Source organism: Eutrigla gurnardus (genome assembly GCF_963514095.1).
Source record: "Eutrigla gurnardus genome assembly, chromosome: 15".
NCBI classification, from domain to species: Eukaryota; Metazoa; Chordata; class Actinopteri; order Perciformes; family Triglidae; genus Eutrigla; species Eutrigla gurnardus.
In genome coordinates this window covers 9506073-9518776 of record NC_139938.1, presented here as the reverse complement: position 1 = coordinate 9518776, position 12704 = coordinate 9506073, and the positions used below count along the sequence as shown (strand labels likewise).

Sequence of the window (12704 nt, the reverse complement as noted above, 5' to 3'; positions counted from 1 at the left end):
GGAAATTGGAATTATTTGCATAGCAGACGTTGATAGCATTCATTATTATACAATATTAGTAAACACAGCAGTGTGTTCAAAAGGTTTATTGAAAATAAACAATAAAACATACACTTGGTTGAAATAAACGAATTAACTGCTAACATACAGCAGTCTGTGTGTTACATAATGAAGTGCTACAAAATGGTGCCGTTAGCAAAGTTTGATTAGTGAGCATGCAAAACTGTGTTTGTTTCTAAGATCACTACAAACCTCCTAAGGGTACAACATCTTAACAAAACAACACATCAAACAGAAAATCACAGGGAAACATAAATGTTAAACAATGTTAAGTTCTATGTTCATGGTCTCAAATTTCATTCCGAAGCTTTGCCCAGATGTTTACCAGTCCAAGGTTGGTCCTTGGTTAGTCTTTGTGAAGAAAAAGGTTGGCGTCCTTAGCCTCTGTTGCATGAAGGTTCAAGAGGAGGCCAGACTGATGGTTTGGTTGCTTGGAGGCCAACCCTCCAGGCTGGAATAATTGCATGGAAGAGGGAGATGAGACATCTGTCCAGGTCAAAATTCCAGGAGAAAGAGAAAGTGATGCTGAGATGCTGTTTGTTGAGACTCACAAAGTCAGCTCAGCCAACTGCAACTTCTGAGTTAAAAAATACAGTTGGACCAATCAGATTGGAGTGTTGGGTTCCCAGATGGGTGTCAAGAGATGAGTCTTTTGCCAGAGGTTTTGCCAGGATTTGGCTCGAATGTCTGACAAAAGAAACTGTGGATTTTGATGGACTGAGCTTGGTTCAATCCTCATCTATCAATCATTTAATGAATGCAAACCTTGAGTTCCAACCAAAGTCATCTTCCTCTTCTGGCTAGACTTTAAGTGAAGGATGGTCCTTCTCTATTGAATTCTGTGTTTCTTCCTTTTGCAGGTCAAAAAAATGGTGCTCGCGCGATGCAGCAATATCCTCAGGATCCAAAAAGAGAAAAAGAAAAAAAAATGCAATTTCTCGTCCAGTGAGTTGGGGAAGACTATTGCTTGAGACAAAGGAATTGCAGAAAACAGTCATCAGTAAAATCACCTCCATTGGTCACTGGCGCTACAACTGGAAAGGCAATGGGTGGAGGTGTCTTGTGACCTTCATAACCTGAGTGGCGTTACAAGGAGGTCTAGGCTGCTGGGGTCCAGTGAAAAGCTGTGTCTAACTTTGGGGGTCAGGGTCATTTTATAACTTATAAAAATAACTCAGGCCTTGGTGTTGCATGAAGGCCTTTCTATTGTTCTCAAACATTTGGTCTATGAGCCCCAACATAGCTATATTCCATATAACACATGATGGTCGCTTGAGCCTTGTTGGTTGGGAAAATGATTTCTCAGGTTGTGCTGTCCAAACTTGATCAGTTATTTATACATTTCTCTCACCTACTTTTTCTGGGATAAGAGTGTTGGAGTTCATCCCAGCATGTACTGGGGAGAAAAAACCCCCCACCACAAACCAAAAAATGGCCCAAAATATAACCTGTAACACCATTATGTGTTTCTTAAAAAAATGTTAACTTTAGAATTAAATGCCATTATCAATTGACAACACCAGCTGCCTAGCTTACATGAACCTCTACCATGTTTACCAAAATTGTTTCACTTTTGAGATTGTTAGTTTAGTCCATATTCAATAAATGTTCCTGAAAATGCTTGTCAAGATTCGTTAAAACTCACCTCGTCGTTAAAATCCCCCTTCTAGTTAAATTCCAGTTAGAAATTCAGTTCTTGTAAGGAACTATTTTTCCAGGAGTAATAACGTTCAGCCCTGTTGTGATTCACAGATTAATGGGCAGAACCAAAGTAGAAAGGAGGTCAATGATTGGCTGAAAGTGGCACCTTGGGCTTGTGTGAGTTTCAGGCTCATACTGATACGACTAAGCAGTCTCCATAAATGAATGATGTCCAACTTCTCCCAGTACGCATTCCTCATATTCATACTGGGAGTGTTGGGAAGTTGTTCTCTGACCAATATCTTCTTCTCTACATTGAATTGTGGATCATAAACCAAGCGTTGTTTATCTAAGCGCTTCCTGGTTACAAAGTCCAATTAGAGCCAGACAGAGAATCATGGATCATGTGTTTCTTGTGTAGGAAGTAAAAAGAGAGTGTGCTTGTTATTGAGGTCGGCCTACACCGAAATGAAACTCTCTTGAACTTGAACTCGATATTAGTGGCTAGCTCCACCCAGGCCACTTATGTAAACTGGAAGCAGTCGACATTAATGACAAGTGAACCCAGAACCTGCTTCTAGCTTTGAACACAGACATGATCTGATATCAATGTTTGAATTTGAATGTCATTTCAGTTATACAGTTATTTTGGATCAGGTTGAGTTCCTTAAACCCAGATACTTAACAGTCTCTAGAGTGTTCAACACTGTTTCAACATGAACGTCAATAAACGGAGGTTAAACCAGGGAGGCGGAGCTCTACTAAAGTAAACACTGATACACTGATGAAGACAGGAAGCTCTGCTGATGGAGAGAAGTCAGAATTAGACTGGTCGGGTCCTTAAAAGATGTCAGGTTGCTGTAAAATCACAACATCACAGAGTGGAAATTTCCAGACTGGACTCTTCACACAGCAGACTGATGCTGGCTGCAAAGATTTAGGCTGAAAGTTAATGGAAGAGGAAGGATTAGTGAGCAACATCTAGTAACTCTTAATAACACTGCCACCTGCAAGCACAGAAGCTACAGAATCACAGAAGATGATCTCTTTTCTGAGACATCGCTTACTAAGTTTAGGAGGTCTCACTGCAGTCATGATGAAACCAGGATGAGGATTCAGAGTCTGGTGATTTCAAAAAGCAAACAGCCAGAGAGCAGAGTCCCGCCAACTCTCTGTACTCCTGCTTCTTCTCCACACCACCACCAGTCACTCATTTCAAACCCGTGGAGGACACTTTGGGGAACAGCCATTTTATTAATCAAATTTGAACTTTGTGTTAGTTTCTCTTTATTTCAGTGCCACCATGGTGAACACTTATGTTAAAATAAAAAGTGACATTTTTTTTTCTTGTTAAAATGTATAATCATAATGAAGACAGTAAATCATAGAAACTAATCATAGAATGACCTCACAGCATTTTGGATCAAACTCTTCTCCCTTCTGGCTCAAAGAAACAGAGAACAGAAATGGGCCAGGGTAGACAGGAACAAAAACAATTTCTTACGTATATCCACAATTTTTTTTTAGATATTTCCCATAGACATTATAGGTTTGGTTTGGTTTGGGCAGGGAGGGGGGGAGGGGGGGTGTAGGGGAGGGGGGTTGGAGGGGGGGGTTCTGCTGGATTGTCTCACGTTTTTTTCCCTGTAGAGGAGCATCACTGCAATGCAGTAACAGTTAATCTACTGAGGAGAGTGAGAGCCCTGAAGAGACTCTACCTAGTGCACTGAGAGTAAGGGGATCTACCTGGACACACTTGAGTCGGGATTTTGTGAAGTGCAAACCATTAGTTCTCTAAACCCTCTCTATTCTAGCTAACATCATTTACCACCCTGGCAAACAAGCAGTGGTAAACTACACCTGAATACATAGCTGGAGTGTGTCCGGCCCTGTAATATACTCACAACATAGTTATTTTTCATCATTACAGTACAGTATAGAGCAATAGTTTTCATATACTTTTCATATCTTTTTTCATATTGCACCATTAGAGAATGGGACACAGAGAAAGATCAACAGAGACTCAATTTCCTAATTAAAATGAGATATGTGCAAAGATGACTAAGGACTTTATTAACCAAATCAATTCTTCCCTGTAATATCCACAAATAAAAGTGATTTCTCTTTTTATATATATATATTTATAGTAATAAGAATAATAAATCTTCACATTGGATCATTTCATAGTGTGACAAAATGCTCGACTGGGCTGTACAGCCACAATCGTAATCCTTATAATAGTCTTTTAATTGGTCAGTCCCCATGCATTCATAGGAAATAGATTTTTTTTTTCTTCAAAAAAAGTAACAATTTGAGAGCAGCTGAAAAGTTTGGACAGGTGTCAATTGCTTTCATTCCAAGATTTCTTCCGAGTTTCATTTAATGTTTCAGAAGGATATTCCATAGGAAAAAAATGACTCCAAATTGTCATCTTCCACTCCAGAAAAAAAAAAAGATGTCCGGGTTCTTATGAAAACATTGTAGTAAGGATGATAATAGATCATTTGGTAATCAATAATTAATGATCATTAATAGCTGACAACTAACAATTAATAATCACTGATTAATTATAAAGAATGAACAATAATCAAGAATAAATAACGCTGCGTCATTACTCAATTTGTTTGGCAAAACTCCGGTTAGAGTCATTTCCGCTGAGTGAATTTTTTCTCAAGTGAAACAAAAAGAATAAAAAATAAAGGAATACAAACAAGAGATAAAAGAAAGCTCTAAAATAAACAAAAGGAGATTAGTAAAAGTAACCCGCCCTGGTGGGTGGGGGGTGGGGTGGGGGGTATATACAGAACTGCTTGGTGAATGTCAGTTTACTGCACTTGAGTGTTAAGTCCAGTGTTAGAATGAGTTCTAGTCCGGCCCTAGGTGCCCCTGCTGTTATACTAGCGTGTAGGACTTTGCGTAGGGGTTGCTGGCCTGTTTGAGATGTCCTCGGGAATCCAGCAGGGACTCCTGGGAGGTGCTGAGCTTGGCGGCCTGGGCCAGCTCTGAACCTTCTCTGTGGGGGAGTGTGGCTGCAGAGCCAGGCTGCCACTGGGCCGCTGGGTCCCTGTTGGCCTGAGGGGCCTCTGTGGGTGTTGGGGGTGCCATGCGTGAGGGCCGCTTCAGTGAGCGACTCTTCTGGGGCTCCAAACAGGCCTGACCCATGGCTGCCCTCTCCCCACTAGCTGTCCCCCTGGATGACCCCGAGCAGGACATGCCTCGGTTTAACAGGAAGTCCATGCGCAGGTACGGAGGAAGATGAACCAACTCGCCCCCTGCAGGACAACACAGATCAGGTTAGGAGTTATAGGTACAAAAGAAAACCTCAACTCTCCAATGCATTTTATTTATTAACATCAATCTTAACGGTAAATATTTAAATAGCATCAAACAGCTGTTAATTTTTTCAAGTAGATGAAGCAAGCTACAGCTTTTAGAAGACTTGGGTCCATTTTACTCACCTTCATGGTGATGAAAATACTGCTTTGTCAGCTAATCAGAGCAATACATCAAATGTTTCTCCAGAGTGACGACAAAGACATTAAACCTGTCATCTCTGACACCAACCTCGAGTCATTTAACTGGAACATCTTTCCCTCAACATTTATTCTCAGTTACTGTTGACTCACTTTATATTATATGACTAGAATTTAAATAAATAATATCCTCTGAAAAAGAAGCTTAACTGACTGGATACTGTTGGATGCTGTATTTATAATTACAGTCAGGATTATTAGTCTCTGTTTATGAGTTAAACCCACACATGTTCGCCAAATGAAGTGACAGCCACTGTTTCCTACCTTAGATTTGAGATCATTTTTAGACAGTGGTGGTAAAAATGTGTTGAAATATTAATATTTTGTGATGTCCGATTTATCTCAGTTTGAATTTTTTCAATTTAATGATTCCCCAGTTTCTTTATTATAGACTTTGAGACTAATTGAACACAATCATAAACTGCAATACATTTTGCAAGGCTGCATCAGGATTCACTGTGGGTATTAGAGTCAAAGTTAATGGTTGGATATCAATGTTAGACAGGAAGTGGACGTTTTTTGGATTAGTGTCTTCAGCGCCACAATGAGGCCAGTTGTGATAAAAGATAAGCATGCCATCGGTTCAGGCAGAGACAGTTCTGTGGCCTCACCCGGTCTGTGGGCCTTGGGCACGGCCATGTTCATGACCCGGCTGACGTCCTGAGGCTTGGGCGGGGAAGCAGTGAAGCGACAGATGCCTGACTCAGACGGTGTGCTGGATGTCAGGCTGTCTGTGTAGTCGTTGGTGCCTGCCGTCATCTGCTCTGAGGACGTGTCAGAGATGAAGCATTCGGTGATGGTGAATTTAGCGTGGCGCAGCTGCTCCTCCATCTTGGCGTGCTCATAGGCTCTGGCGAGCTCCTCGTAGGTGGAGGATGCGCTCTCTGTTGACACCATACTGCTCCGCGCTCGGTCTGGACACGGGCCGGGGTTAGTGGAGGGATTAGTGTTAAGGGTTAGTGGCAGAATTGAACTGATACTGATTTGGTGTTAGAGATGATGAGTAGTGTTCAAGCTACTTTTGAAAGCAACTGTGCCCACATTTGTTGCTTACCTGTGTCCTGAGATGGGCTAACGCTGTAGCTGTCACTTTCCTTGTCGACAGAGCCTGCGACCCTGGGGGTGGGCAGCCTCCAGTCAGTGCTGAGAGTGTGGGATGAGACAGGGGGATGTGGGCGGTTCAGGGTCCACTGGCTGGCGTAGCGGTTGCGAGCAGCTGGACCGGCTTTGGCTGTGCGACGGGCAGTAGGGTCTGTGAGCGAGGAGAAGAACGAAGGGCGTTAATGCAGGTCATGGCTGTTAGGGGGAACTTCGTGTATTTTTCATGATAGCAATCACAATAGAAACACATTCCCCATATCTAATATCAGTCACCAGCGAAATTGGAAAAACTTTCTTTTTTGGGCACACATGGAGCTATTGAAAGACATGGCAGACAGTTATACATATAGAAATAATAGAGACTGAAAAGAGGAAAACAAAAAGAAAAATACTTCAGGAAAAACTGCTTAGAAACATATCTGAGAAAATAACAGGCACAAAAACTTGCCACATGCATTTTATTTTATGTGAAATGAAGTGTTAAAAAAGTCTCCGTACTGGACTTACTGGTTCCTGGTCTGGCATCAGACACATCGACCAGTGGACCGGTGGCCTGAGACAGGGACTGGTAGTGGACCGTATGAGTGACTGTGGACGACTTCTGTTTCTGGGTCTCCCCAAAGTCGTTGTCAGTCAGTAACACAGTGGACCTGTCGTCTGTGGGACAACAGCAAAAAACGAAGCAGGTTCATTCACTGTGTGCATCACTTTGCAGTAGCAGCGGTAGTCAGGAGCACTGAGCTTACCAACAGTTTCCATGGTGTCTCTCTCCTCGATCAGGAGCTGGGCTCTGGGGATGTCAATGTGCATGCGGAGGGTCTGTTGTTGTTTGTTAATTGGCTCTGCTGGACGTGTGTTTTTGCTGGGGAGCACAAAAAAAAATTAAAAAAAATTGAATTATGAGAAACTTGTGTCGTGATTTATTAAAGTCAGATAGTTGTTGACTATTTTTTTTACCTCATGAGCATCTCAGCCAAACTCTTTGCATCTGGAAAACAAATGGGAAAAACATAATTTTGCTTGATGCACATAAGAGAATAGATGCTAATATCTGTCATGTCAGACACCTCTGTCAACTCACCACGGAGCCTCTTGAGCCTCTGCTCCCTCCTCCTCCTCCTCAGCACCAGCAGCCCGATGAAGATTACAACGATGCCCACCAAAACACAGGAAATGGTCACCATCATCTTTAATCCTTCACCACCCGCAGAGTGGTCCTCACTTACATTGGGAGCCTTAACCAACGGTGCGATGGTACCTGTGCAGGTGTCATATTATGTGTGTTATGACACTGGTGCTCAACCCACATTATTTACATCAAAGACAACAGTGTTGTTGTAGGAATCCCCTCCAAAAAAGACATTTGGGCCTTTAATAACTAGCTGAATTTGAGTGGTCATAAGCAGAAACCCTGTAGCCAGCAAAAAATGTTTATTTTTTCTGCCATTAACAGAAAAATGTGATATATTCCTCTTTGTTTAAACTACTAGTTTTAGCACACATTTGCTACTTGTTCAACTGCCAGAGTGCCAGTGTTCCCGTTATATTTCCTCTGGAGCAGCTGGGGAATCATGCACTCTTCCCTTGCCACTTTTAGCAGGCCATGAGAAATATTTCAGTGACTCCGTTTCCTACAAAGAAATGAGTCAGAGACCTGCTATTGTGTTAACTTACTGCCATCATAGCTGATTGTTGCAAACTGGATTCTCTTCTCGGCGTAGCCGGCGCTGTTGTAAACCTTCATCTGCAGCTCGTACCAGGTGGCCTCCTGCAGGTCATACAGGATGTAGCTCTTGGTCAGGGAGGTGCGCTGTGCTGTGGTCCACGTGGGCGACTCTACAGGTCGATACTCCAAGGTGAAGGAGGTGATGGGGCATCCACCATTATTCCAGCCATTCAGGTTGAGCTTGACCCGAGTAGCGTTGATGCTAGTGAACAGCTCCTGTTCTTTAGAGTACTGAGGTTCTAAAGAGAGCAGGAGGAAAGCCGGAGTGTGTTAAAGATCAAAAATGAAGCCTGGAGAAAGTAAAAACCTGCTAACCAGGAAAAATGTGCTGCGGTGACAGAAAATGATCTAACTTGTAATAATTACCAGCAACAAGAAAAAAATGTAGGACTCCAACAAAAAAATATTTCCATTATCTCTTAATCTACCCATTATTTACTCTATTAATTATTTGGTTAAAAAGAACATCACACTTTTTAGGTTCAAGGTGATATCTTCAAATTTTCTAACATTTGGAACCAGAATTGAAGCAGAAGTCTGAGTGAATATTTGGTGAATATTTGGCATTTTGGCTTAAAAAATGTCAATAACCATGAATCGGTTATAAAAATAGATGCCTGTAAATTTGAAGTTGCCTATTAGTTATAATCATTTAATTTCTAATTAAATGTTAATGTAAAGGCCCTGCGATAGACTGGCGACCTGTCCAGGGTGTACCCTGCCTTCGCCCAATGACAGCTGGGATCGGCTCCAGCCCCCCCCGTGACCCTGAATACAGGATAAGCGGTAGAAAATGGATGGATGGATGGATGGATGTTAATGTAAAGGTGCATTCCAATTCGCAGTGTCCTGGTTTTATTTAATAATCAATACAATTATTGGGAAAGAAAAACCAAATGTGTCGCAAGAAATTACTTTATTATATCATAATTAATTGTGATGTGTTGTGAAGTGTGATTTTCATTCTATTTAGAATTAACAACAATTAAAAAACTATACTGTATTTATCGCATGACTACAAGCTTACAGGAAGAAAGTCTATCAATTGATGGCACCAAATAAAGCCTCTGGAATGATTAAATATGGCAAGATATGACCCAAAAGTGAAACGACTATCTCTAATATTATGTTCCTCTTGTTTATACCTTTCCCATGGGTCTTTGCTTCAATTATCTCACTGATGCGTCCTGGCCCCACTGCATTCTGGGCTGTGAGTGTGAACTTGTACCAGGTGCCACACTTGAGGTTCTCCAGCCGATAGGAGCGCTCACTGGGACTGATCGCAAAGTTACCCCACTGCTCGCTGTTGTCCTCAGAGTACTGTAGAATGTAGCCTGGAAAAAACACGTGTGGGGGAATTAATTGTACATTTCCAAGATCGTAGATCTCCGATTTGTTTTTCTCCCTGGTGACACCAATGGTGACAAGCTGTAATTGCAGGTGTTTTTGGATCTCACTTCCCATTCACATGAATGCATTCCTGCAGACACAGTTTGTAATCATGCAAATGCAAGGGCTTTTTCAGTGGGCCATTGACTCAGTTATCATTGTGTGATTGATAGTAACTTAACAAATATTCATATGAATTATAATCTTCAAGATTATTACTTTAACGGACAGGAACAAAACAGAAAGAAAATCATTGAACAAGACAAACAGGGTTGTGTCTTTCTGACCTCTTATGGAGCTGCCTCCGTTGTCTCCAGGAATCCAGGAGAGGGTTATTGATGTGGTGGTTGTCTTGGTCACTGTGAGGCGAGGCTGGTCAGGTGGAACTGAAACAAAACAGACAAAGCCCACAAATGACTGATTGTAAAGAAAAAAATATGCTGAAACGTTCCCTTGCATCCCTCTTGCTAACAAGTGGGAAGCAACCTCCGGTTATGAAAAGTGAAGCCAATTCAACTTGCATTCTTTCTACTGGCCATCAGGGGGCAAATCTTCTGCTTGCAAAAAGAAGTCTGATTGTATAGAAATCTAAGACAAAATGAGCCCACTTCTCTCTTGATTTATTATCTCAGTGAACATTGTAAATATGAGTTTATGGTCTCAATCTCTTTAAGATGTTTATAACATCATGTATATAAAAAAAAAAGTTCCTGTATGATGCCTTTGTGTATTATTATTATTATTATATTATGTCTGTCTATATTGCTCTGTTTAAATTAATCATGCTTTTTTCACATTAGTGTTTTTCACAGTTTTTCCATCATTCATGCTATTGTAACTCCTTATGGCTGGTAATGGCTGATGATGCTCATTGTTGATTTTATTTATTTGTGTCAAATTTTCATCTTATGGGTGTTAATTGGGCTCATATGCTAGCAGTAGTTTTCACTTGTCATAGCAACTGCAAACATCCTGCGGAAACAAGCGTTAAGTGTTAACTGTGTCGTATGTCTTGCCTTGAACCTGCAGGTTGAGGACGATCTTGTCTGACCCAAAGCTATTACTGGCCACACAAGTGTAGTTCCCAGAATCCTCTGCTTTCACGGTGCGAATAACCAGGCTACCGTTACCATGGACGCTGCGCCGGCTGTCAATCACAACAGGTGCTGGAGTTCCATTGCTGAAACATACACATGTTTAGAATGAGGGTTATTTTATTTTTATTTTTGTCCGTGTCACACATTGTCTTACTGTTGGAGACTGTCCACATGTATTTCTCTATAACAACACCTATTACTGTACTCACATCTCCTTCAGCCACTTGATGGTTGGGGATGGATCACCCACTGCTTTACAAGGCAGCACGATGTCCCTCATCCAGGGGGTCGTTACTGTCCTGTTGAATGTCAGGATCCGAGCCGGAGCTGCAGGAATATGCACACTTTGTAAGGACATGCTGTAACAAATACATGTGTTGATGAAATGTTTCATATTGTCCTTTCATCCACTCTCTAACCCTTACGCTCACTGAATCAGTGTAATGGTTTCTGCTCCATCTAAGCTGAGTGGAGCAGGGAAAGCGGTACATTCATCACCTAGACCTCAGACAGGACAGGAACGTCCTGATAGGAGCTGTGGGTTCAGACTCTCGACACCATAGGGCCTATCAACCTATGCAATCAGTTTATCAGCTCCCAGGAAGCATGTAAAGTGTCGACAGGGCCAAACACAGGGTAATTTACATTAAGCTGATGCTCCCCTATCTGCCTTCTTATAAGGAGATGTATGCATCCCCATGGGTGAAGTGACTGGGGGAAGTGAGTGAAGCAGGGTATGCCCCAGGAAGGGATCTTGTTTGACTTTCAACTTGCTGCACTGAGCTTTAAAATGTTCTTAAAATGTAACCTACTGCAATTTCCTTCTGTACTTATGTTTCAACCTAAAGGCTACCTTTCTCTTTTTTTTCATTTACCTGTAGACCTGTGAACCTGATTAAATGTGGAGCTCAGTACACATATTTCAGATTTATTCAGCACTGAATATTAAACTGCTCTGAAGATCATCTCCACCTACCTTCAGCCATGGGTTTGACAGTGATGATTTCACTGGTGTTTCCTCGGCCGGCAGCGGTGACCGCCACTACCCAGATGCTGTACTGACGGTTCCTGCTCAGGTTGGGGATGCGGTAGAAGAACACATCTGGGGCTGCCTCAAACTCACTGCTCACCTGGGCGAAGGAAGATATTCAGGATTGTCTGCTTGCATATCAACATCACATTTTACATAGACATTACATGATGATGGATAGATTGATCATAAAACATCAAAACTAACAATGAAGATATCCTACTAACTATTACTGTGTGTGAATCCAAAGCCTCCTCTGTGTGATAGAGCTCCACTGTTGTCTAAGATACTGAAACACACTGCAGTGAACTTCTAGATCACTATGGCAGGGTGTGTGTTTAACCTAATTACTACTATTGAAAGCTGTGTATCACCTTTTAAGTTAATATAGAAAATGAGTCATCAAACAGTGGGCTATTTACACATCTAGCAGCTACAGATATTTGTTAGCATTCATTTAGAGTGGTGCTCCTGGCCACCTGGTAAATATAAGTCAAGAGATGTCTGCCTCATTAGCTGCGCAATGCTTCACTATGGTCACTGGCTAGAGATAGAGTTATAGCTGCTATACATGCTTTTTAACCAATGTGTTAAAACTACAGTTTCCAGTGTTTTAGGGAACTCCTTAAGGAAGGAAAAGCCTTGAGCTAAGAGCCACGGACAGACCAGGGAACTGAGTCCTGGGATTTGGTGATAAAAGCAATAATAAAGACTCATGTCAGACTTATCCTTTAAGTTCGGCTAGTTGAGTTCCAATGATCAGTTCTTTTTAAATTGAAAATGCTAAATTGTTCATAGGTATAATACTGGAACTTTTAAAAGCCTGTTCATACCGTGGGGTGTGGGTTGGAGCAGAACACGGTGTATTTCCTAATGATGCCGTTCACTTTGAGGGGAGGAAGCCAGGACACAAACACCACTGAGTTTGATGCAGCTGCTGCCTTCACGCCCGCAGGAGGCCCAGGAACTAAAAGGAAAAGACCACGTTAAGGTAATATTAATGTGTTAATTAATGCATTCATTCAGAAGAAGATTGTTACGGTGCTTTTTACATCGATCATAAAGCAAGATAACAGATGGTCACCGTAAATAAGTCCCCGCCGCTCCCCTGCCTCATTTTTACCACA

At 41.8% G+C, this 12704-nt stretch overlaps 1 protein-coding gene across 2 annotated transcripts in view; it reads right to left on the bottom strand.

Moving 5' to 3' along the window:
- Positions 1–3751: 3751 nt before the first annotated feature.
- dscama (Down syndrome cell adhesion molecule a) overlaps positions 3752–12704 on the bottom strand; it is a 66848-nt gene continuing 57895 nt past the window's right edge. Inside the window, exons 19-32 of one of the 2 annotated variants that reach the window (XM_084029139.1) lie at positions 12411–12544; positions 11524–11677; positions 10757–10874; positions 10467–10630; positions 9738–9836; positions 9207–9395; positions 8010–8300; positions 7417–7593; positions 7293–7323; positions 7082–7197; positions 6843–6992; positions 6289–6486; positions 5846–6148; positions 3752–4973 (exon numbers count right to left, since the gene is read on the bottom strand). In XM_084029139.1, coding sequence (XP_083885265.1) covers positions 4594–4973; positions 5846–6148; positions 6289–6486; positions 6843–6992; positions 7082–7197; positions 7293–7323; positions 7417–7593; positions 8010–8300; positions 9207–9395; positions 9738–9836; positions 10467–10630; positions 10757–10874; positions 11524–11677; positions 12411–12544 — 2504 coding nt within the window. In that variant the 3' untranslated portion in view covers positions 3752–4593. Of the gene's footprint in view, positions 4974–5845; positions 6149–6288; positions 6487–6833; positions 6993–7081; positions 7198–7292; positions 7324–7416; positions 7594–8009; positions 8301–9206; positions 9396–9737; positions 9837–10466; positions 10631–10756; positions 10875–11523; positions 11678–12410; positions 12545–12704 lie in introns of both variants that reach the window. The other variant, XM_084029140.1, reaches the window with a different exon arrangement.